Genomic DNA, 27,769 nt, shown 5'->3' with positions numbered 1-27,769 from the left:
GAATAAGAGATATAGAATGCTTTATTATTATCATTAATAATAATTAATGACTTCAAATCAGGAAACTTTCCTTATTAGATGCACCATCATACCTTAATCATATTTTCTTTATTAATGAATATTTTGTAAGTATAACTTTAAAAGCTGCTTGAAATGCAACTACATTAGTTGAAAAAAAAAAATTTAATACAAATGAATCTCTCAATAATTATCACTTTCAAGAGGTGTATGGGGTTCAATTAAGACTTAGGTTTCATTTGGGACTGCTTTCTTATTACTTCTCAAAAGCAACTTTTTAATATAAAAATTTTCTTTTTTTACTAAAAAGTCGCTTTAGGAAGCAGAAAAAAATCTGTCCCAAACGAAGCCTTAGTTTGGGACGGCTTTCTTACTGCTTCTTAAAGCAATTTTCTAATATAAAAATTTTAATTTTTAAACTAGGAAACTATTTTAAGAATCAATAAAAAAGTCATCCCAAATGAATCTTAAAAACATGCCAAAATCGTGGGATTTGAACTTCTACGACCCACTAGCATGCATGGTGAAAGGCAAGCTATTGAAGCATTAATCAATCAATAAAGCAAATACATCCATGTAAAAGAACCACATACAGCCATGTAAGAGTTCTGCCAAATCATAAGGTAGAAATTTATTTCAAAGTGATTTTACAACTCTACAGAACTAACAAAAAAGCATTCATACCATATAGACGATCCTATTGCAACAACATAACAAATTATGAGCTTGCTATCCTTAAAAATTGCAAAAAACAACTAAATTTAAACCAAGCTTACTAAGCAGATACATAAGACAACTTGAGTTGGTTAAATTTTCAAAAACTCTAAGGATACCATAAGACAGCAGACAGTACATAAGCACTAGCATAACAAAATAAAAACAAAAAAACTACAGGAAACAAGCCTTCCAAAGTTCTTTTTTTACAGCTGAAGTTTCTCCTTAAAGGGACATCACCATCCAGATTATGATCCAACTTTGAATGGTTTTCCTGAATTGTTTCACCAATTAAAACGCTGAACAGCCAATTTCCAAGAACCACCAGCGCATCAAGGATTTTGTTTAGCTGAAGGAGAATAATGTAATTTTTTTTTTAATTTGATGTGTAAGTTTGAATAGAAAATGATACAAAAGAACTGTTAGTATGACTAGATTTAGGCTTCGTCTCGGACAACTTTCTTGTTGCTTCTTAAAGCAGCTTTAAGAAGCAACAAGAAAGTCGTCCCAAACGAAGCCTTAGCATGTCTTATGAGGACAAATAACATGTAATATATTTCTAGAACAGATTCTGCAAAACCTCAGGAGGAAACAAAATTAAATAGGATAAAACTATCAGTGAAGATACAATAAAAATATGATGGCATCGAATACCATTCTTGAGAGACAAGGTAAATCTACATGATGCAACAAGTGAATCTTATTTGATTTCATTAATTTTACTGTATTTTTTAAATTTTAGAGACTTAATTATTTCTGTAAAAGCTTGCATTTCCATGTAAGTGTCTACTAATCGCTTAAAATCCCATGGTTCCTTGAATTCTCTATTTTCTCAGGGTTCAGGGTTTTATAGTGGTACCTTGAATTCTCTATTTGTAGAAAACTGAGAGTTTGTGATCTATGAATTATGTGCTTTTGTTACATGGTTTTCTATATCTCATGCAAGATCAACATTAGAAACCCTTGAATTTAAGACATTATAGTAGATTTGGTACCAAAATTTAACAATATGTCCTAATGTCAACATAGAAGTGCCACTTAACAAATTAAAAAAGATATAATTTTGGAAAATAGACCATATAGAGTGCATAAGATTCCTAACGCAGCTAGCATGATGAAATGAAGTCAAATCACGAAAGAAATTAACATTCATAGATTTAAAGAATTAGCAATAGGTTCATAACTTTAAGAACAAGCTGCATAGAATGATATGGCTGAGTGTTGAATGTGGGTTCATAAATAGATGAAAAAAGAGGATGATCTAAGTAATTAGCAACATCAAATTAGACATAAAAATTAGATTAATGCCAAAGATTCATGGAATTTTTTTGTTTTAAACTATTCCTTCCACTGCACAATGAGATTTTAAATAACTTTTCCTTTATTGTATTTAATTTCTTTAAGGTTCTTAAGAGAAGTTTTTGTAAAGTTAAATGCACCAGTATTATGTTATTAGATTTAGGCTTCGTTTGGGCCGACTTTCTTACTGCTTCTTAAAGCAACTTTCTAGTAATATTTTGGTACTAAAAAGCTGTTTTAAGTAGCAGTAAGAAAGCCGTCCCAAACGAAGCCTTGAAGTCTATCATGTTCACATCAATAAAAAGCATATAATTATTATAATTAATAGCTAATTGTTGACTTAAAACCTCTGCTCAAACAAAACCCCCTCATCCGGTTTGCATGACCCAACTTCCCCCACGATCAAAACTACCCACGATCGCACAACCTCCGCCTCTCACGACACAAAAACGATCCTTCCCCTCTCATTCAAGTCCCTCACGCATACAGAGAAGGAGAGTTTTAGAGAAACGGACCTCAGAAGAACGAAGTCCTCTTCCAATCTCCCTCTCGTTCGCACATAGTCGCCGCCATACCAGCGCCCTTCTTCTCCAAGCCTGAAGCATCCAACCTTGCCGGTTCTCCTCTACACGCCGACGTCCTTCCTAGCCTCCTTCTCCGATGCCGACACCGTGCCCGAACCCGAGCCCTAGCTGTGGGCTCTACCCTCTTCCCTGCTCCTCATCCCCGGTGACCCAAGCACCGATTCCAAGCCGCCGACCCGACGGCGAACGGCCTGTGCCCTAGATTCGACTTGCCTCCGCCCAGCAATACATCGCCTGAGCCGACACCACCTGAGCTGATGTCGTCGACCTCCCGCCTGAGCCGCCTGCCGCCGACGAGGCCGACACCAAAGGCAAAATACGACGTAACGCCACCGGATCCGCAACATGTGTACAAGCGGACAGAAGGCGTTCGTAGGCCATTAAATGAAATATCATGCATTTTTCTAAATGAAATCACTTGATTAAATGGATCATATTTAAATATTTTAAAATGCCCCTTATGTATTAAATATGATCCGTTAAACTAAATATGCCCTGCATGTGCTCCGACAAACCTATTAAAGCTATAAATACAAATGTCTGAGAATGCTGCACATGGTCAAATACTACCACCCTGCATATGCTCCGGTCAACATGTTAAAAGTATAAACACCAATGACCGAGAATATTGCGCAGGATCAAATACTACAACCCGCATGTGCTCTAGTCGTCAAATTTAAGTTCCAAATCCAATGATTCGAGAATGTTGCGTGGGTCTAATATTCAAGTTTCATCCTCCTTGAAAGAACCGGAGTCGACACAACTTGAATTACAAAATGGCTCCCAAAATCCTACAAATACAAGTGACCTTTATGTCACCCCGATTATGGCCGTGTTGATAGAAAATCTCAACCAGAGGGGTCAAATCTCAAATCCAATAAAAGTCTAAATCTCTGAAATTAAATACATCACCTAAAAACTTAAAACTAAAACTCATCCACCTCCCGCAACAATTTATTGGGGGTGATAAATTTGAAATTAACCTCAGCTCACAAAGAGCCAATGTGTATCGAGTGTATAACTACGATTCATCCTCAAATAGTCTCTTGCCAACAGGGACGTGGCACGTGCCCTCTGATCGGGTGGTTTTGCCGCAAAATGGCACCATTATATTACGATTGCGGCCAAAGCCCGTATGTTCCCTAAAGGCTTCAAACCCTTGAGTTATGAATCATAGGATATATTCGATAGACATCAAGCCCTCTGTCAGCTAAGGTGGATTCAAATATATCATCTTAGACAAACACCAACCCAGGTCTACACAAGGTATTCTTGGATGAAGCAACCCATGGCTGCCGACAAAGTACCTTCTGTCAGGTTAGGTCGACTACATCCTCTGACTAAGTAGACCAGGGAACATGACAGCCCGGGATGACGGAACCATGGGATCTTGATCAGGCTCATCTTTACTTCCCCGACCACCAGTTTTAAGTTTATGATCATAAACTCTAAATTCTAAACTTTAAAATTTAAATCCAAAACTCAAACCCTAAGTTATTGTTATTATACGATAGGTTCATAACCTATATGACCGCTTTAACGACTAGCCTTAATCGAAAGTTCTCTCTCGTTATCGGAAGGGGTAATTAACTATAGGGGCTTGCGCCTATATGAAACTAGAACTCAGATCAAAAAGTCCTCACAAAATGAGGGCGAAATCTCTGGGTAGTGTCTTATCTAAAACCCAATCTGCCTTCTAAAAATTCCCCCGGAACCTAATCTCGTTAAAACTCTCTACTGTCGTCATCACAAACACTTAAATAAAAGAAAAATAAACGGATGACGCGGAGATATTTTGATACTAAAAAGCTGTTTTAAGTAGCAGTAAGAAAGCCGTCCCAAACGAAGCCTTGAAGTCTATGTAACTCATGTTCACATCAATAAAAAGCTTATAATTATTATAATTAATAGCCAATTTCTATAAATAGTCCCATGAAATTTATACAAATAAAAAGAGGCAAGTAATGAAAATGCCACAAAACTAATATGTATCTAAATTATTACTAATAATGACTTGTAACTAATTCCAGAAGAAATAAATGATGAAGAGAACTAAAAAAATGTATAAAAAATATCAATATAATATGCTTATACATAAGGTCAATCTCCTTGAAAAATAAAAGTAAATCAAATGGCTTTAAAAATTTGAATGTGGTGGATTACACATTTCTAGAAATGACCATACAGATGAATTTTCAAAATTTATGTTTCTTTTAAGGCATTCATTGAGAATAAATATTTTGAAATATTGGTCACGTTTCTTTTTATCAAATTTTCATGTTAGTGAACCAATAATCAAAAGAAAATACCGAGAGATCAATTTGTTGATTCAATATTGGGATGCTTTACATTGATAAGTAATAAGGAGTTGCACTATCAAGTTGCTCAATTGATTCATTAACTATAATATGGTTTAATTTTGTATTCAGTTATAGATTTAATCTTTATTAAAAATTCAAGTTCAAATATGATCTCATGCTTAATTTTATATTCAATATCAATTTTTGACTTTTTATGCAAATGCAAGTTGAGTATGGTCTAATATAAGTGTAGTCTTGATTTCAACATAAAATATAGATTTAGGATACAACAATAAAATCATATTTTTAGCATCCAATACATCATTAAAAAAAATTATGAACAACATTTTCTTCAATAAAATATTTATCAACAATGGTGTGCCCAATAGATTTTAGAGGATAGGAACATGAATCATGTGTAATAGTCCTAAAAAAATGCATGTAAAATGTTTTAACATTCAAAGATGTAGGTAGATATAGATAGTTTTTTCGATGGACTGTATGTAACTAAGTTGATTTCTAAACCCTTTCCTATGAGGCTTAATGAACAAATTGACATTATATATAACCTACAAATCTTGCATAATAACATACTTACAATCCATAAATTGATCATGCAACTTATTCTTATGAATCCAAATGATAAGTATTGCTCATGATGCATTAGTAACAACACTTGTTCAAAATAATTGAGCATGTCCCACTAACTTTGATTTCACACATTCAACAACTTGGGAATTAGACACTTTATTTTTCTAAGACTTTTAATGATTGATCCAATTTGAAATTTTTTAGGATTATACATCACATCAAGTGTAGCAAAATAATTTTGAACCTGACGATAAGAATTCATTTAAATTGTAACTTTTATTTTTTTATTGACCCAATTAAATGGCCAACTTCAAATTTACATAATGCAACCAAAAGCTTTGATACCAATTTGATGCAAAACAATTTATGTTCTACGATTCCTAATGCAACTAAGATAATGCAATGAATTCACCTCTCATTAAAATTAGGATTTCTAGATTTTAACAGTAAATATATTAAAAATTCATTTTCTTAAATGCAAAATAGAAAATATGGGATTTAAGATCAAAATGATAATATAATGATCAATTAATTTGAAGAAACCAATGATAAATTCAAACCATGTAAAGACTAATGAGTAATTGAAACAATTAACCATAATTAAAATTCAAATTGCACCAAATTTGAACAAAATTAAAAAAATATATTTAAATATAGAATTCAATCCTCTCGTAGCCAGAAGAACGTGTAACAAGGGAACTGCAAACAACATCACAAAAGAAAAAAATCGAACAGATCACAAGCAAAATGCAACAGGAAGACCACATGATTAGCTACAAAAATCAAGCAAAAATATCTCAGCTATAGTACCAAAGATGGATAATGCAACATAAAAGCGATTACAATCTAAAAGAGGATAAAATAACATAATTATAGACAATCCTGACTATGGAGCCCACAACAAAGGATTATGGTAAATATAGAAATCAAATGTGATTAGATGATAGAACTATCAAAGTAAAAAAAAAAAAACACATCTACATTGATAGTAAGTTATATTCAAATATTTCTTTGTTCTTGATTGAATTATGCAACAACAATAACATCAAGCCTTTATCCCACTACGTAGGGTCAGCTACATGAATCATTTTTCTTCATTGTGTCCTATTAAAAGTTAAATTCTCGTTTAAATCTAATAGATAAAGATCATTTCTAATATTTTCTAACCATATCTTTTTAGGTCTGCCTCTACCTTTCTTGATTGAATTATGCATATGAATAATTTATTTGAATGAAAAAATTTGTTTGTTGAGCGAAAAGTAAAATTTACAAATTAAAATCAATTGGCCAAGCTAAGATCTATTAGATAAATGTTAAAAAAAAAAAGTCTTAGTAGCTAGGTTATCAGAACTTGGGCTGAAGTAAAATCTTTACCTAAATGATGGTCATTATTTACAAGAATAAGAAAGGGAAATCATCCCTACTATTAATTCAAAATTTCTTAAATCCCTAAATTCATAAAGGAAACTGACTCAGACATGCACAATAAGTTAATATTTACAAGACATGCACAATAAGTTTTTGTGTCAAAACCACAAACTTTTAGAAGCATGATTCTAACCTTACTAGAGTGGATTGTTTTTTCTAAAATGATAGATTTTATTCCAAATAAAAACGGTTTGATACATCTCATATAACGAAGTTATATTTTAACCACCACATTTAACTAAACTCGGTTTTAACAAAGTTGTTAAATTGCATGGGTAAATTATAATTATTAATTTATTATCTTAAAAGATGTTAGCTTTTTAAGTTATTTATGAAATATTCTATGGAGAAAATGAGAACTCAATTTAACAATCCAACATTAATTTCAGAAGTTATTTTCTACATTTCATTGTACATATCAAAAGTTCCTAAGTTTATTTTTTGAAACCCTATCTTCACAAAAAGCTACTTTCACCATCCCTCTAATACGAAATTTTTTACTTATTCTTCCTAATTTGGAAATACATTCATCTTAAAATTTCATTTAGGTCACATTCAACTTCACTATTAGTGACATGTTACGACCCACCAATTAGATTCTTACAAATTAGCATATGTAATTGTAAATTTATTAAATCTATCTTTAAGTCTTTATAATATTCTCTCATCACATACTCAGGCACATCTAGACGTTCATTTAACAATCCAACATTAATTTCAGAAGTTATATGCTCATTCTTTTATATAATAACTTAAAAAAACTTAACTCGTCAAGCCTAAATACTACTTTATATTCTAATAATCTTGACAGATAATTGCTAATGTCACACCTACTAAACTTACATATCATATGTTAAGTTTTCTTGTTCATTTTGTAAATGTTTTTGACATTATTATAATTTTTTACTTATTTAAATAAATGTCTCACTGATTAGTATAGATGTAGATAATAGTAAACAATTGTGCCAACTCTTGGTAACACATTAAGACATTTAAGAATGAGTATTCCTAATAGGATGGTTAATAATATAAAATATAAATTGGTTAAATGATATTAAACCATTCTTTGTTTATTTTTAAAATGCAAAATCAAAATAGTTAGATGATAGTTCATTTAAAAGTTGATTGAGGTGCTTCATATTACTTTAATGTCATTATATTTGATGGATGATGTAAAATCATGGGACTGAATTTCATTAAGTTGGGAAGATCATTATAACCTAATTGTTTGGGTTAGATGCATAATGAGATTTATTTATTGTTTCAAGATACCTTGGAAAAAATTATCCAATTAATTTATTCAATGCAGGAAGATTTTTATAATATAATTGTCTAGGTTAGTTGGATAATCATGAGATTTAATTACAGATAACTATTCTAATTAATTTACTTCATTGCACTTTTACTTATTCATGATGCAAGCATCAAGGACACAACAATTAGAACTATCGAAACAACATCCAAAGAAGTGGCAAATGTTGATGACCTCAGTAACCTACAAAACATAAAAGGTCGGTGCAACATTATTCTTGAAGAAACATAAACACACCAATGACAAGGAAAAAGAGTTTTTACATGAATGCTCTCGTAAAATTCTCTCTCATCACTAATATTATACAAATAGGATTGAAAAGAGCCTAATCCCAAGCCTTTATTTAAAAATATATACATAAACACTACCATGCATCCAGAACCTTACACTCTCTGATTGTTTAAAAAGGAAAATGATAAAAAATGCCTAAATAATGTAATATTAAGTTTGATATTAATGGGTCACTTATTGATGAGGTGAATTTAGAGGTAGTATGATTTGCATCACATAATCTCTTAGCTTTTATTGAAAATCTATATTTAGAGATAATATCGTTGAAAATCTATACTTATTCGCTACCCCGCATTCAAAACATTATTCATTAATATGATTTATAAAGGAGATTGATAAAAAATGCCCAAATAATGTAATCATAAATTTGTTATTAATAGGCCACTTATTGATGAGGTGAATTTAGAGGTAGTATATTAGATGTATGCCATATAATTCTTGGACATCCTTATATGTCTTGAAGGGTGTTGTTTACTTAAATAAGATAACATGAGTAAGTATTTGTCATTGATGGATGAAAGCCCAACATCAATCAGTCAACAAATCCACCACAAGAGATAGCTAGCTAGCAAATATTGGTGAATGCCCACAAAGATTCAAATCGCTCATTCCCCATCAAAGCTTTCCACCATCCAACAGAAAAAGAGTATTCCCACATAATAGCAAGCAACCATGTCTTGACATTGCAAACTAAGGCAGACAAAAGTTCAGCATTGCCAACCAAGCAAGCAAGTCTAACACAAAGTACAAAGGTGCAAACTAATATGAAGAGTGGAGCTACTTACTAATAGAAGGCTAGAAGTCCTCTCGAGTAAGATGGAAATATGAAATCCAATCAACTCCCATTTCATTGTAACCCTTAATTGCAGTTTTCTAGCCTTAGGGAAAGAGGAAAAAAAGATCAAGTCAAAAGTTCAAAGTTAGATTGGATTAAGGAATCACTTTCAACTTCAATACTGATTAAAAGGCACAACTAACTTAAATAGGGGAGCTATAATCCTAGAGGCTTTCCACAATTTTTAGTTAGTGAGCCCAGATTGGCCATCTTAGGTCAATTCCATGTGAATAGGCTATCTTGGGATAACTAGAGTCAAAGTTTAGGATAATCTAAAGTCCAAACAAACAAAATCAATAATTAAAGTTATTTTAATTCCATTGACTCTCATACCATATTAAAAGCTACATGAAAAATAAAAATAAAAAGACTACAAATAAGTAACACAGACAAAAAAGTATTAAAGAACGCCACATCATGAAGCCTTACTAGGTTTTTTTGAGGTCAGCCACTTTCCCTTAGAAAAGGAAATGGTTGTCTATCCCTTCCCATTGTTTAGGAATATATATTATTCCTACTAATTATCTCAAGAATTATAATTATCCTATTCTACTTGATTTGTAGAATAGGTGGCTAGCAGCTTGTTTATAATCCAAAAGTTTGGTATTCTTCTATCATTATAAATAGATGCTCATATAAGCCATGCATTTAAGTTTCATTCTAAACGAATGTAGAATTACTCTTGCCCATCTCACTACCCAGCCCTCCCTTTTCCTCTCAGATAGCCAACTACTTCTCTCACCTTTGTTCCCTCTCTAAACTGTGAGGGTCAATAGAGGAGTGAGAAGACGCCAAGTAAAAGCAAGAAAAGTCAAGCTAATAAAAGACTCTTCGCTGCTTCTCATCAAGGAAAGGTGAGTTAAGTCTAAACCCTAATCCTAGTATGGAAAAGGCAAATAGAACCCAAGCTCTGCCACAAAAGTAAACTATTGATCCTTTAATCATCCTACCCGAAGGAACTATGACTCTTTAATTTAATCCCGACCAGAAGTCAAGTGGGATAGATTTATATAATCACTGAAGTATTATTGATTTAATATTACGATTTGTGCGTTCAAAAATTCAAAATCATTCATATTATTATCATTAAATGTCATTCTACTATCATATAATTTCATTTAATTTAAAGAACTTTTGATGTGCCAAATAAGAAATATCAAAATAATGAAAATTAAATGGGTATTAAAACTGCTGCTTTTGAATTGACTACACAGAAGCCTTTCGTAGTGAAAGTAAATGAAGCAACTGTTTCATATGTATGGTAGTAATTATGTAAGGAAAAAATTATCAAGATTACTAACCTTAGCTTTCCTAGCATAGATTGCACAATGTTACCGAAAAAAACCACGGCATTTGGGCGACCCACATAAGCATTTCTTTGGTTGCCTAGTGCCAGCAACATTCCAAACTGCATTTTCGATGTTCAAACCATAATCAAATGTCAGCTCCATCAATGGAGGAATGTGCTTCATTGCAAAGAACATGATATGTGGATAATCTCCCTCATTATGATCATGCAGAACTGGCTGCCAAAAGACATTAGGGGAACAACTGTGGTTCATAAAACGAGCAACATTTCCCACATTTCTAGAACTAATTATGATAGGAAGTGGCTTAAAAACATCACTCTCGTTGATACTAGGTTCACCCAGTAACTCCGGCCCATGATTCCATTTGAGTGTCTTCTCATCAATATAATTTCCTTGAAAAATATAATGATCATCTTCACCAAAATCATTCACTTTGATCTTATCAACAACTTCTCCAACGTATTCACATATGAAGGTACCTGCACGTATGGGATCCCATGATCGAAGGCCCCAACCCCGATCCCTTGTCCTAAAAACTTCAAAATGAAGATTGACACCTTTTTGTGTAACTCTATTACGGCAATTAACAGAGCAAGAACATAAACTGTTGCACTCATACAAAACATGTTTACGGCTCACAACAAACCCATTTGCACAATACGGAAGGTTACCTCCATTTTGTTGTGCACAAGAACAACTAGCATCACCAGGAAGGCATACGCTAATGCACCTGCAACCAGGTAAAGGTCTCATGGAATTAATGGGATTTAGATACTTTACTTTAGTGGCATATGTGAAATGGCTAGGCCCCTTCTCATTATCAACCTCATTTACAAGAAAAACAGGAAAAGTTTCAATACCGGATGATATGTCCGGGAGTATAACTCCACCTCTAGAAGAAGGATTAGCTTTCCATTTCTCAGTATTCTTCCACACCGCAATTCCTTCTGGCTGCTCTAGCTCTCTGAACAATTTGTACTTGAAAACATTGTTACCTGCCTTTGCTTTCTCCACCCATGTTTCTTGAATCTTATATAGACCATCATAGATGTAGATCCTTCCATTGATGAGGTTCATATCCTTCGCACTCCGTATCACCCGAACAAGATTGCCTCTATGCAAACTTCTCTCGAGTGCAAGATTACCTCTCTCAAGTTTTTGATCGACCACCTGATTTTTATCATACTTGCTGCTGCAACCACCCCCCTGACCAGTGTAAATCAATATATTTGTATCACCTTCATCATTCTCATAACCTCCAGCAGAGACAATACTAATTGCTAATGGTTCATCCATATCAGAAAGTCTAGGTAACATATAATCAATGCCTCCCATGATTTGAGCATGCAAACCAACCAAACACATCTCTATTCTAAAGTAAAAGATGTCTCCTATTTCTACTCCAGGAACAGGCCCTATTCTCTTGACAATATTAGCCCGGAGATCATTGGACATCATGATAGCCCCAGCTCTCAAGTAAGAACGTTTGCTGGAATCATTTGCCTCGTCTAACTGCAAGATTTTCCGGCGGAGAGCATCGAAGGTCATGAGTATCTCCTCAGCTGAATTCCGTGCATCAAGAAGAGAGGAAGGAATCAAGGCTAACTCTGGAGCTTTTTTTGACTTTCTCCGTATTTGGGACTTCCTCTTGCCACTGCCCTCAGCGCTCTCGCTGTCAGAATCATCAATCTTGTACTTTTTCAAAGTTTTAGGACGCTTGATTTTCCGGCCAGAAGTCGTGGTATGGATAGTGTAATCAGGATCATCCTCAAGATTAATTTGGTCCGAATGGTAGGATCCATTTGCAGCTGGAGTTCTATTACTAGCACGCCCTGCAGATGCAGCACCTTTTTGCCGGTTGGTTGGCTCTGGACTGAAGAAAAATGGAGGGAAACCACCGCCAGAGGACGATGAACCACCAAAGGGACTAACGCAAACAGCCGGTGCGGAACCAAAGGACGTAAATGTGGTGTTGAATCCATAAGGTGCAGGGAACATAGGGGCTAATGATCTCAGTGGTTTGGCATCCAATACTACATCTTCTTGCGACGAAACGGGCTGGGCTTCCATGGCTAAAGCAACCAGGAAAATTTGCTTAGAACGAAACTATAAACATCCATCACAACTTCATCTGATAGTACCCGATCCCACACATCAAGCTAAATTTAAAAACTAACAAGAAAAGTAAATGATAATTTTAACAAGAGATCAACTAACAAATTACCTGTAAGGCCAAAAATATGTAAACTTTTAGCGTCAAAAAATTACCTTTACAGCTTAAAAACCCGATTTAAAACTAGTACACGTAGTTAAGCTCAGCCAGATCAATTCTTCCGAGAATGGCAATAGCAAAATAAGATTTTTAGAAGATACTTCGAATCAACTTCGAGATTTCCTATCTTTCCCCAAATGCCACGAACTTAGGGCAGAAATTCGAAGTTGCAGATAAAGAGAAAGAGAGTGAGATAGCTGAACTTTACCTGAAGAGGATTTCTAGGGCAAAAACGCAGCAGATCTCTAATATGAGAGCAAGTCTCTTTGTTTGTTTTTGTAGCTGAGGACCTTTTTCCTCCTTGATGATGCTTTCCTCCTTGTAAAGCTTGAGAGAGGGAACTGTTCTGGTTTTCGTGTTGCTCTTTTCAACCAGACCAGAGTTCGAGAACGATTAGTGGATTATTATTATTTTGATTAATTTATTAATCTGATGATTGGGTCCTGCACGGCAAAAATTTCTTTTTTTAGTTCTCATTTCTTCAAAATTCTATTTTTCGTTCCATCTATTTTAAAAATTCATATTACCGTTAATCATTTTTTAGAACTTTAATAAGCTAATTATTCCTTGATTAAAATTAACATAATAAATTAGTAATTAGCAACAATTGTTTAATAATTAAATATATTATTGGAGCTTTAATTACTAAAAATTGTATTTTGAAGACAAATAATTCTAGTAGTGATATATTGGTTGAAAATTGTTATTGATCATTCAACAATTATTGATAAGTAATTAAATTATCTTTTAATTAGGGAGTGTAATTATGGATTAGTGATGAAAATAGTAATGTAACATGACTTTTTGTGAAATTTACTAAATATTTTCAATTTAATTTTATTTTCATCAATCTTTGATCAACAATAATCAAACTCAAGAAGATACACAATGAAAACTAAATAACTCTAACACTAAACATACTCTAAATCTTGGAGTTTTCAAGAATTTACTTGAATCTTCAAATCTTCTACACTTTAGCGGTCCTCCAATTAATCAATATTAAATCATATTTAGTGAATATTCCTAATTATCTTGATGGTTATAATGAAATTATTAACCTTGAAATAAGCATTTGGCAAATAATTAAGGTTTCGTTTGGGACAACTTTAAACTTCTATTTTTTTGTTCTTTTAAGAGATATTATAACTAAAAAATAGTTTTACAAAGCAGTAAATAAATCGTCCTAAATCAAACCTAAAAAACACAAATTAAGGTTTATATTCATGAGTGTATACTCAATATCTTGAGAATTTTTTAAGATTCTAAGTTAAATTTATCATAAGAAAAATAATAGTATCAAGGTTAAAAATATTTTCTATATTAGGTTTGCGATGTCCAATTTTGATCAAGAAGATGATACATTTGCAAAAAAAAAAAAAAATCATCCATTTTGTACCATGATTTTGAGAGAAAAAATGGGTGAGAAAAAAAAAAAAAAACAAAGAGGGTTTTCAAGACCCATGTGATTTTCATAACTGCAATATTTCTTTTTTTTTTTCTTTTTTTTCGTATTAGAAATGATTTGTAGTTATAGGCTCATGTCCTACTCACATAAACAAAAAAAGAAAAGCCTACCTTAGGAATTTTTTCTATGAAAAATACCCCTTTCTCTAAGTTAATAAATGAGTTTAAAACAAGAAAAAACTTTAAAAGCAGGTCAACATATCTTCATCTTAAGAGTGACAATGAAGTTCATAATTAATTTATCTCTCCCTCATTCCCATGGGATATTTATAGGTGTTGGCATATATGAGAATTTTTGTGCAGCACATGGTAGATTGATGTACCACCTTACCTTTAAAATTTTATTTTGAAACAAAATGCCATTTGGTTGAGGGCATCATGTGTGAAACCCCTTAAGTAAAAGAAGTTAAACCCATAAACATCAAGGCATCTTTTGGTATAATGGTTGGAATTTCATTTAAGAAACTCCGCAATTAAGCATGCTCATCCCAGAGAAATCCTAAAATGGTTGACCTCTTGTGAAGTTATACTAACATGACAAACCCGTGAGACCCTTAAGCCATAGCGGACAATATCTCGATAGTTAAGAGTTTGAATTGTTATATAATGACTCTTCAATCAATCCTATGCCCGATAATCAAGTCATGATCTCTTCACAATATATATTAGACCATTGTGCTATATTTGATGATGATGAATCATTGGTGTCCTGAAGATTTGAGATTAGTGTATTGGATATTTGGTTCAAGCCATTAGATTTGGAATGGTGGCTTTTTAAATCAACATTGTCAAAGATCTAAAGCAAACCATTATAATTTAGTTGATGTTTCAAGATCTAAGGTAGGATTTTGATTGGAAGGAACTTATGCATAATAAAGCAATTTGATTATCAAGATATCAAAGTATTGTTGTTAAGTCTTATTCCCATTATGTAAAGTCATAAAATCATGAATCTTGGCATACTTGGTTAGATAATTGAAACAAATCTTAAATTAAATTTTTTTATGAAAGCATAACTAATAATTATGAATTTTAATTAATATTTTATTTCATTGAGCTCAAGCTTTATTAAGATATGACCATGTTGTTTTAAGTTTAGTTGTTGCATTGCAATTGCTTGAAAATTTTCACATTTTAATCAACCATATTATCACCTTGAAATATGCTCTGTATAAAAAAAAAATTACATATATATTAGCTAAAACATTATTTCAATCAAAATAATTGTTAGTTTTATGCAATCAAGTTCATTTGAAATTGACCTATAAAACATGAACATTCTCTCTAATTCAAGATATGCAAATTTAGCTAAGTTTATATGAACTTGGGATCAAGTTTGCATATAATCTTTTAATTTCAAGATTTTATTTTTGTGAGATTGACGCTTTCTAAAGAGGAAATCCCTTACAATTATGATCTAGAATCAATGTGCATATGGTTTTTGGAACCAATGGGATAATTAAATTTTAGGCTTTGTAAGTATATATTTGTGATTCTAGAAGAGATCATTTCATGTAATGTATAACTTAGGATTTTTATGAAGAAGCATGTAATAATAATCAATGAATAGCCAACTCTTTCCTAAGCTCTAGCTAGGATTCCAACTTCATTTATGAAAAGAGCATGGATAAAGGAAAAGAGGGATTTTTTGGGTCAAAGCATAGTGTGTGTTTGTTTGTGTGTATGTGTCATTCTAATTTATGCAATAGTGCATAATCTAAGTTGCATAACTAAATAAAATTATATTCAAAGTGTCAGTAAACACATTAGCCTTATTTGGGTGATACTAAACTTACAAATCATAGTCATTCATAAACTTGAGCCATCCTCTATGCCTCAAGTTTAAATTTTTTTACTAAAAATATACTTCAAGCTCTAATGATCAATTAATGCCTCGCAATAAATACCGTAGCAATCATTTTTCCATATTTTTAATGAAAAAATAATTATGGCAAGCTTCAATCATATGTAAGATAAGTTTTCTCATGCAGCTTAAGTTGTCTAAGCGCATAGGCTATCACTTTAGCATATTGCATTAAGATATAACCCAAACACTGATATGAAGCTTCAATATAAATCTAAAATCCATCTGTGCTAAAAGGAATATATAAGGATAGGAGTTGGCACTAAGCAATTTTTTTAGCATCTAGAAACTTTATTCACAATCACAGATATTGAACCACACAAATTTAACAAACATTTGAATCAATCTAATCAAAGGTGCCAAAATTGTTATGGTTATTAATTAGCTTGAAAATAATATTTCATTTATTGTCATTTGCCATTATTTTTATTTTTTTATGTCGACCTCCATTAGATTTTTCTCCCCCATTTTTATTCTAATGTTTAAAATTATATCTCATGCTATTGTCAAATTAGACTACTCTTGAGTCTTAAGGGGGCAATTCTTGACCTTATGATCGACTCTATAACAATTAAAGTGCTTATCATTATTCAAATTACAGGTTTATGAATGTCATTTGCCATAATAAAGATAGCATGGATTATTATTTGATTTATGTGCATGATGATTATGATGATCTTTCTTTCTAAAACTCTTCATTTACTTGTGTGTTTATACATTTTCACTTTCTATTATGCTTCCCTTAACATGCATAATTTCTATCTCTATATGTATGACTCGATCCATTGGCACTTTGAATACAATACAATGAACAAAAGCATATATATATATATATATAAAGCAAGTTTTCAACTTATATTGTAAATTCAATATGACAATTACAATTTTATAATAAAATATAATTTACAAAATTAAAAATTTATTACATTAAATAAAAGTAACATACATAAGGAAAATAGATATTCTATTACAAGTATTGGAACTTAATAAGGTTTTCATATCTTATATATGGGAACTTAAGTGCTGACAATATAGAGGAAGGAGATTTCAATGGAGAGCCTTTTTCGAAAATAATGATAAATTTTTTCCATGATTTTAAACTACTGCTAAAAATATGACACTCCAAATAAGAAAATTATTTTCTTCATGGAAATAACTTCCCTAAATTCGGTGAGTAGTTATATAAAAATTCAAAAAAATAAAAATAAAAGTAAAAAATCCTCTAGACCATTTGTATATGGCCAATTTAGTCAAAAGAAACCTCAGACCATACGTATGTGGCTAATTTAATCCCAAAACATCACGTTGATCTAATTTAGTCACTCGACTATGCAAAATTGATCCTAATTTAGTACCAACAGGCCACTTTTTGGATCAATTTTACATAGCCGTGTGACTAAATTTAGACTGAATTGATGAAGTTTATCTCAAACTCAAAATTATAAAAGAGAATAACATGTATAATCGTCTCTTGATTCTGCAGGACTGGGTCTACTATAATGTACAAAAAATGCATTGCAAAGAAACTATACAGTGAATGAGTACAAGAAGAGGAGTTCAATGTACACTATAGCTGCATATTTAACATTTTCATGTCTGCTTTAGTATAAACTTTATTGTATTTGACAAATCAAATGAAACAAAACCTGATATAGGAAAACAAAATTAGCCTTGCTCTCTGTTTGTTAGACGTTTCTTTTCTTCCTCAACTTGCTCCAGCAGTGCCTCCATTTCAGATTCAGAGAGACTCTCCAGTCGTTTCTATAAAAAAAAAAGGGTTGAAACATGATGCATGTATGTTAGGAAAATGGAGTTAAGACATAATTTAATATAAAAAAAAGAGTAGGGTGAAGTAGTTAGAGCATCTCCAATTGAACTTCAAACATGCGTATGGCTTCGTTCAGTCGCTCCAACCGAATGTCAAATCTTCAGCTATTTGCTTGCGGGTGAACATTGCTACACCAATATTGACGTTGCACTGTTCACCTACTTGATTTTTCTGTCTCAAACGGATTTGCCGAAGAAACGTGTGAAAGAGGAGAAAGACGGTTAACTTCGCAAAAGCGCGCAAAATGGAGTTCGATTGAAGATGAATTACGGCATTTTTGAGTTTCACTGCATTTTGGAGTGAAAAAACGAGATTTTCGGTTGGAGATGCTCTTATTATGTTCATGAGGTTTGGGTAAAATTTGAAGCCTACCATGAAGCTAGCACATAAGGTAATACTTATGGTAGCAAAAATTATCTTCCCACAATCTTCTATTTTGGTCCTTTGAGTTTGAAAATTTTGTTAGATTGTTCTATTATTATAGGAATAAAATTTTCTGTGAACCATGTGTAAGAAATGTTTTATGTCAAGCCAGTAAAAGATTTGACATTTTGAATGGCAAAATATGTAGTCATATTTTCTTTTTAGAGTATTGTTGATTGCTCTTTTGAGTTGGGAGAGGTCTTACTCAGGCTAGGATATTGGACTCTTAATAGGGGTCATAAATCTTAGTCGTCACCCAGCCAAATCTTCGTGATTAAACCCAAAATGGTCAGATGAACCACCCACTTTTTTAGGAACCTAAAATCTAGGTGACTTGAAAGTTTTAATTCAACTACCTAGTTGGCAAGTTTTAATTCAATTTAAACCCAAAAGGCTCGTAAATTTTAGAGGAATCCTTTTCATCAAATGATCGAACATTTTGGCTGGACTCCCTATTAGGTAAAACATAATAGCACTCACTAAACCCTAATACTCACCTCATTCTTTTTTTCTTAGCAAAAATAATTGAGCTAATTGTTAAATCTCAACCTCTCGTTCTCATGTTAATCCCACAGCTACAAGGAAGGATCTATGAGAAGCCCGCCTTAATCACGTTGAACACCTGCCATAGATGGGCAGCTAATTTAGGAAGAGTTATATTTCATTATTATGTAATTATTTGTTTCCTTATTAAACATCTTGTATAGATCTATAAATAAGGATTGTATAGTATAATAAAATTTATGCTTTTCCTCTTATACCTCTCAAATTAACATGGTATCAGAGCCTCCGGAGGAATTGAAGAGGAAAACATCATCCTAGACAGAGTATATAAAATTTATTTCTTATGACATCATTTGGGTATCTCACCTTACTAGGAGTTTGTTCTTCTAAATCTTGTTTTCTTTTCCTCTTGTATATCACCTAAACCATAAATTTTATTCATTTATGTGTGCATACATATAGCATATAAAAATAACACAACTTATATGAAAATTTATCTAAAATGAACTCATTCAACCCAAAATTTCACCTCTCACTCCCCCCTTCTTCCTCTCTGCTTCTCTTCCCATTTATTTCTTTATTATTTTCTGAATTTCTCCATCTTCACCTTATTAATTGCAGCAACACAGTTGATTTCAGCCATGCACAGCAGTCCTATGCTGTATTTTCAACAGATTTTAGCAATATGCAAGTTTTTCACACAAGTAGTTTAGCACCAATATTGGTTTCAGCAACTACAGCCCTCACCTCAGCTGAATACAACACTATCCAACTAATTTCAGCAACCATACAACTGTAATATTACCTACTTTAAGCAAACAACACCTCATGTCAGCAAACGGTAAGAATACAACTACTACTGCTGCATTCTTAACTTCCTTCCTATATTTCCTTACCTGAAAATTCACCACAGCAAGCTGCAACACTCACACCGCAGCCCTGCCTCCTCCAGCTCCCTGATATCCCACAGCCTGCAGCTCTCGGCAACTGCAGCTGCCTCCAATGCTAGTGAATATCATGATAAGGAGGGGAAAATGCCTTAGTTAAGGACTTAAATTCCATTCAGAATTATTATACTCTATTCCTAATTCCACTACTTTATTCTAAGCACCCCTAGCCGTATGATCCATCACTCCAATTAATCAAATCCTTGCCTGCTTGGATTAGTGGAATTTTCTGCTGTGCTACAGTAACAGAAAAAATGAGTTCATTTGATGTAGAACAGGAGGGGGGTAATTAAAAAAAAAATTAAAGAGCTAAAATTCCATCTCATATTTTTCTTAATTAATGGATTTGAATTTGAAATTCAAATATGAAAAAGAGGAAGGGAAGAGAGGAATTAATTATCTCCTTAATTGGGGCCTTTAATTAGGAAGGAAATAATTAGGATAGAGGGGAGAGAGAGGGGCCGGCCTAATGAGGAGGAAAAAGGAAAGGTGTCCACATACAATGTATGTGGATCCATGCATTAATGGGAGATTGGAGAGTTAAATCTGAAATAATTTCAGATTTAATATGATTGAATGATTTTCTGAAACAGATGTATGTTATTTAGGAAATAATTTAAAATTTAAATTCATTTGAATTTGAATTCGAAAACTTTCCAAATAAGATAGGAGCTAATTTAGGAAAGTAATGATGGTGAATTGAAATTGGAATTAAAGGATTAATTAATCAATCAATTTTGAAATTGATTAATTAACTAAATGAAAGATCTTACCAAAAATAAGATAATTAATGAGGATGGATTTGAAATTCAAATTAATCTTTGAAATTCAAATTAGATTAATTTGAATTTAAAATCTTTCCAAATTAATGACAACTTATATAAGGAAATAGAGATTTTTTTTTATTAAGGAAAGTGGGGCAAGGGAAGGAGGTGGCCGACAGTTTGTGGAAGAGGAGGGGTTTATGGGAGAATCGGGCGGTGGAAAGTGGGGGATTGTGGCCGGCAGTCAAGGGAGGAGGAGAAAAGGTTTTAGGGAAAGAATGATACAACTGCGAGCCCGGACACATCCTACAGCTAACGGGTATTACGTTGCCCTTCTCCAAGGGACTTCAAGCCACGAGCCCGGACACATCCTGCGACTGGTGGAAGCTACGAATTCCTCCCATAGGAATCTCACCCAAGATTCTTCTCAAAGAACACAAGTGCAAACACAAAATTATTCTTAATAATCCATCATTACATTACACAAGCAAGAGCCTCTATATATAGGGATAAGAAACTAAAACAAGACACATATGCCCCTAGGGCTTATATAGGACGACCATATTAAGTAAGGGTAAAAACAAAAAAAATTATAAAAATAAAAATAAAAATTACAAATAACAAAATAAAATAAGGTGGAATGATCTCGGCCGTTGATCGTCGTCTTCTCCCTTGAAAATCTTCATGATCAGATGTCCACATCAATTACTTATCAATAATAATTTTCAACCAATATATAACTACTAGAATTATTTTTCTTCAAAATACAATTTTTAGTAATTAATTGTTGTAATTAAAGCTCTAATAATATAATTAATTATTAAACACTTGCTGCTAATTACTAATTTATTATGTTAATTTTAATTAAGGAATGATTAGTTTACCGAAGTTCTAAAAATGATCAACGGTAATATGAATTTTTAAAATAGATGGAACGGAAAATAGAATTTTGAAGAAATGGGAACTAAAAAAAGTAATTTACCAGGAAGGCATACGCTAATGCACCTGCAACCAGGTAAAGGTCTCATGGAATTAATGGGTTTTAGATACTTTACTTTAGTGGCATATGTGAAATGGCTAGGCCCCTTCTCATTATCAACCTCATTTACAAGAAAAACAGGAAAATTTTCAATACCGGATGATATGTCCGGGAGTATAACTCACCTCTAGAAGAAGGATTAGCTTTCCATTTCTCAGTATTCTGCCACACCGCAATTCCTTCTGTCTGCTCTGGCTCTCTGAACAATTTGTACTTGAAAACATTGTTACCTGCCTTTGCTTTCTCCACCCATGTTTCTTGAATCTTATATAGACCATCATAAATGTAGATTCTTCCATTGATGAGGTTCATATCCTTCGCACTCCGTATCACCCGAACAAGATTGCCTCTATGCAAACTTCTCTCGAGTGCAAGATTACCCCTCTCAAATTTTTGATCGACCACCTGATTTTTACCATACTTGCTGCTGCAATCACCCCCCTGACCAGTGTAAATCAATATATTTGTATCACCTTCATCATTCTCATAACCTCCAGCAGAGACAATACTAATTGCTAATGGTTCATCCATATCAGAAAGTCTAGGTAACATATAATCAATGCCTCCCATGATTTGAGCATGCAAACCAACCAAACACATCTCTATTCTAAAGTAAAAGATGTCTCCTATTTCTACTCCAGGAACAGGCCCTATTCTCTTGACAATATTAGCCCGGAGATCATTGGACATCATGATAGCCCCAGCTCTCAAGTAAGAACGTTTGCTGGAATCATTTGCCTCGTCTAACTGCAGGATTTTCCGGCGGAGAGCATCGAAGGTCATGAGTATCTCCTCAGCAGAATTCCGTGCATCAAGAAGAGAGGAAGGAATCAAGGCTAACTCTGGAGCTTTTTTTGACTTTCTCCGTATTTGGGACTTCCTCTTGCCACTGCCCTCAGCGCTCTCGCTGTCAGAATCATCAATCTTGTACTTTTTCAAAGTTTTAGGGCGCTTGATTTTCCGGCCAGAAGTCGTGGTATGGATAGTGTAATCAGGATCATCCTCAAGATTAATTTGGTCCGAATGGTAGGATCCATTTGCAGCTGGAGTTCTATTACTAGCACGCCCTGCAGATGCAGCACCTTTTTGCCGGTTGGCTGGCTCTGGACTGAAGAAAAATGGAGGGAAACCACCGCCAGAGGACGATGAACCACCAAAGGGACTAACACAAACAGCCGGTGCGGAACCAAAGGACGTAAATGTGGTGTTGAATCCATAAGGTGCTGGGAACATAGGGGCCAATGATCTCAGTGGTTTGGCATCCAATACTACATCTTCTTGAGACGAAACCGGATGGGCTTCCATGGCTAAAGCAACCAGGAAAATTTGCTTAGAACGAAACTATAAACATCCATCACAACTTCATCTGATAGTACCCGATCCCACACATGAAGCAAAATTTAAAAACTAAAAAGAAAAATGACAATTTTAACAAGAGATCAACTAACAAATTACCTGTAAGGCCAAAAGTATGTAAACTTTAGCGTCAAAAAATGACCTTTACAGCTTAAAAACCCGATTTAAAACTAGTTAAGCTCAGCCATCTCAATTCTTCCGAGAATGGGCAATCGAAAAATAAGATTTTTAGAAGATACTTCGAATCAACTTCGCGATTTCCTATCTTTGCCCTGTTAGCACGATGTACTTAGTATTAAACCTGTACCGGCTCTTATTACATCTTTACCTGTATTTGCCTATTTAAGGCTCACTGTACCTATCATTTCAATACAGTTCTTTTTATACATTTCTCTCTGTTCCCAAGTCTTCCCCCTCGTCTTCTTCCTTCCTCGCCTCTTCTTGGCTGCTCTTATATGTTATCAAGAGCCATCAACGGGGGATCAAGATTCCATTTCTTCTCTCCCTCCCTCCTCTAACATCACCGGCACCACCACCACTCAGCCCATGATTCCACCCCCTCTCAAATTCCTAATATCCAACATCAATAATCTCTTACCTCATCCCCTAACCACCGACAACTATGTAGAATTCAAATTTTCCAACAGTTCACGGCTAACGGTTACGCCAAACATCTCACCGGCAACTCCATTCCGCCGCCCGAAACCAACGCCATTGCGCACGCCGACTGGAAGCTGGTTGACAGCGATCTTTTTTCGGCACTATTCTCAACCATCTCGCAATCTATCTTGCCATATGTCATCACGAACACCACGGCTAATGACATCTAGACAATTCTTGAGCGCCGATTGCAGTCGTCAAGTCGTTCCCGAGTCATACAACTCAAGAACGAACTTCACCACATTCAAATGAAAAATCTATCTATGCAGCAATATCTCTCGCACGTCAAGACCCTCATCGACAACATCGCTGCTTCCGGTTCAAAAATCGATCCCGAAGACATCATACTATACATCCTAAACGGACTACCGGCGGCATGCAATTCCTTCAAGACCTCGATACGCACCTCACCCCTACCCGCCGATTTGGATTCGCTTTATTCACTTCTTTGCAGCGAAGAAATCCATGTAAATCGAGAAATTCTCAAAGAGACAACGGCGGATCCGTCCGCACTCCATGCTACTTCCTACAACCAAAGTCGCGGACGGCAAATCCGTCGCCCTCCAAAGAATTTCAAGAAGACACCCTCGGTCCAGCCATCCACGACTCCGCCGTCTCCACAAATACCCAGCTCCGGAAGCCAGCGACCAACGTGCCAAATATGCGGCAAGACCAGCCACATTACCATCAACTGTTGGCATCGGTGTAACTTCAAATACGCGCCAACGACGACTTACACACCAAGAGCCATGCTAGCCACACCAGCCCCTTATCCAACCCAAGATTGGATCCTTGACACAAGGGCCTCCGCCCACTTAACTCCCGACTGCACCAACATACAGCAGCCAACTGCATATCACGGTCAATCCTCTGTCTTGGTTGCCACGGGATCCGTCGTGCCCATACAGAATTATGGACAAGGTTTGCTTCCGCTTCCGGACACCCCTCGTAAGCTACGACTATGTAACCTTTTACATGTCCCGTCTCTTAAACATAATTTACTATCTGTTTCAAAATTAACGGCTGACAATTCCATATCCATCACTTTCGACTCTAATGGTTTCGACATGAAAGATTCTCAGGATCATCGTCTCCTTCTGCGTGGTCGACTACGTGACGGACTTTATCACATTCAAACTACGTCGGGAATGCAGCCAAAAGCTCTACATACAAACATGAACGTCTCCCACCTTTGGCACGATCGCCTCGGACATCCGAACCGCAAGCTTCTTGCTGTTCTTGCAAAAGATTGACCTGCTTCTACGAATTATTCTTTTCCTTTTTTATGCAAATCTTATAATGTGGCTAAGAGCCATAAACTCTCTTTTACTGAAAGAACTTCGGTCCCCTCCTCTCCGTTCAAACTCATACATTCGGACGTCTGGGGACCGGCACCGACTCAGTCTTCTAACTGATTTCGCTATTATGTGCTTTTCCTAGATGATTTTACAAAATTTTCGTGGATTTATTTTATGCACTGAACCAAAGGACGTAAATGTGGTGTTGAATCCATAAGGTGCTGGGAACATAGGGGCCAATGATCTCAGTGGTTTGGCATCCAATACTACATCTTCTTGCGACGAAACGGGCTGGGCTTCCATGGCTAAAGCAACCAGGAAAATTTGCTTAGAACGAAACTATAAACATCCATCACAACTTCATCTGATAGTACCCGATCCCACACATGAAGCAAAATTTAAAAACTAAAAAGAAAAATGACAATTTTAACAAGAGATCAACTGACAAATTACCTGTAAGGCCAAAAATATGTAAACTTTAGCGTCAAAAAATGACCTTTACAGCTTAAAAACCCGATTTAAAACTAGTTAAGCTCAGCCATCTCAATTCTTCCGAGAATGGGCAATCGAAAAATAAGATTTTTAGAAGATACTTCGAATCAACTTCGCGATTTCCTATCTTTCCCCTGTTAGCACGATGTACTTAGTATTTAACCTGTACCGGCTCTTATTACATCTTTACCTGTATTTGCCTATGTAAGGCTCACTGTACCTATCATTTCAATACAGTTCTTTTTACACAGCTCACATTGGCCTGTTGGTTGAGAGCTTATGCTTCTAATTAAGAGGTCTTGGGTACGAGTCTTTGTGTATGCGTTGTGTGTGTGAGTTTGCCTTAAATGGCCTAAATGTCCCAAAAAAAAAAATATATATATAGTTCTTTTTATACATTTCTCTGTTCCCAAGTCTTCCCTCTCGTCTTCTTCCTTCCTCATCTCTTCTTGGCTGCTCTTACATGATATCAAGAGCCATCAATGGGGGATCAAGATTCCATTTCTTCCCTCCCTCCCTCCTCTAACATCATCGGCACCACCACCACTCAGCCCATGATTCCACATCCTCTCAAATTCCTAATATCCAACATCAAGAATCTCTTACCTCATCCCCTAACCACCGACAACTATGCAATTTGGAGAATTCAAATTCTCCAACAGTTCACGGCTAACGGTTACGCCGAACATCTCACCGACGACTCCATTCCGCCGCCCGAAGCCGACGCCATTGCTCATGCCGACTGGAAGCTGGTTGACAGCAATCTTATTTCGGCACTGTTCTCAACCATCTCGCAATCTATCTTGCCATATGTCATCACGAACACCACGGCTAATGACAATTCTTGAGCGCCGATTGCAGCCGTCAAGTCGTTCCCGAGTCATACAACTCAAGAACGAACTTCACCGCATTCAAATAAAAAATCTATCTATGCAGCAATATCTCTCGCACGTCAAGACCCTCATCGACAACATCGCTACTTCCGTTTCAAAATTCGATCCTGAAGGCATCATACTATACATCCTAAACGGACTACTGGAGCATACAATTCCTTCAAGACCTCGATACGCACCTCACCCCTACCCGCCGATTTGGATTCGCTTTACTCGCTTCTTTGCAGCGAAGAAATCTATGTAAATCAAGAAATTCTCAAAGAGACAACGGCGGATCCGTCCACACTCCATGCTACTTCCTACAACCAAAGTCGCGGACGGCAAAATCGTCGCCCTCCAAAGAACTTCAAGAACACACCCTCGGTCCAGCCATCCACGGCTCCGCCGTCTCCACAAATACCCAGCTCCGGAAGCCAGCGACCAACGTGCGAAATATGCGGCAAGACCAGCCATATTGCCATCAACTGTTGGCATCGGTGTAACTTCAAATACGCGCCAACGACGACTTACACACCAAGAGCCATGCTAGCCACACCAGCCCCTTATCCAACCCAAGATTGGATCTTTGACACAAGGGCCTCCGCCCACTTAACTCCCGACTGCACCAACGTACAGCAGCCAACTGCATATCACGGTCCATCCTCTGTCTCGGTTGCCATGGGATCCGTTGTGCCCACACAAAATTCTGGACAAGGTTTGCTTCCGCTTCCGGACACCCCTCGTAAGCTACAACTATGTAACCTTTTACACGTCCCATCTCTTAAACATAATTTACTATCTGTTTCAAAATTAACGGCTGACAATTCCATATCCATCACTTTCGACTCTAATGGTTTCGACATGAAAGATTCTCAGGATCATCGTCTCCTTCTGCGTGGTCGACTACGTGACAGACTATATCACATTCAAACTACGCCGGAAATCCAGCCAAAAGCTCTACATACAAACATGAACGTCTCCCACCTTTGGCACGATCGCCTCGGACATCCGAACCGCAAGCTTCTTGCTGTTCTTGCAAAAGATTGACCTGCTTCTACGAATTATTCTTTTCCTTTTTTATGCAAATCTTATAATGTGGCTAAGAGCCATAAACTCTCTTTTACTGAAAGAACTTCGGTCCCCTCCTCTCCGTTCAAACTCATACATTCGGACGTCTGGGGACCGGCACCGACTCAGTCTTCTAACTGATTTCGCTATTATGTGCTTTTCCTAGATGATTTTACAAAATTTTCGTGGATTTATTTTATGCACTCGAAGCAAGAAACATTATCCAAGTTTAAAGT

At 35.1% G+C, this 27,769-nt stretch overlaps 1 protein-coding gene across 2 annotated transcripts; it reads right to left on the bottom strand.

Moving 5' to 3' along the window:
* Positions 1-729: 729 nt before the first annotated feature.
* LOC110091884 (histone-lysine N-methyltransferase, H3 lysine-9 specific SUVH1) lies at positions 730-25,429 on the bottom strand. 2 transcript variants are annotated; one of them, XM_028698731.1, is made up of 3 exons: positions 25,287-25,429; positions 10,674-12,634; positions 730-1,081 (listed from the first exon to the last, which is right to left on the bottom strand). In XM_028698731.1, the coding sequence occupies exons 1-2, from the start codon at positions 25,402-25,404 to the stop codon at positions 10,704-10,706; spliced, it is 2,049 nt and encodes a 682-aa protein (XP_028554564.1). In that variant the 5' UTR covers positions 25,405-25,429; the 3' UTR covers positions 730-1,081; positions 10,674-10,703. The 2 variants fall into 2 exon arrangements, with proteins under 2 accessions (XP_028554564.1, XP_020671829.1); XM_020816170.2 differs by lacking the exon at positions 25,287-25,429 and adding an exon at positions 13,163-13,349 and having other exon boundaries at positions 10,674-12,754.
* Positions 25,430-27,769: the final 2,340 nt, after the last annotated feature.

Source organism: Dendrobium catenatum, unplaced genomic scaffold (genome assembly GCF_001605985.2).
Source record: "Dendrobium catenatum unplaced genomic scaffold, ASM160598v2 fragScaff_scaffold_1126, whole genome shotgun sequence".
NCBI classification, from domain to species: Eukaryota; Viridiplantae; Streptophyta; class Magnoliopsida; order Asparagales; family Orchidaceae; genus Dendrobium; species Dendrobium catenatum.
Note: the sequence above shows the minus strand (reverse complement) of the source record. Positions and strands in the feature narration are given on the sequence as shown.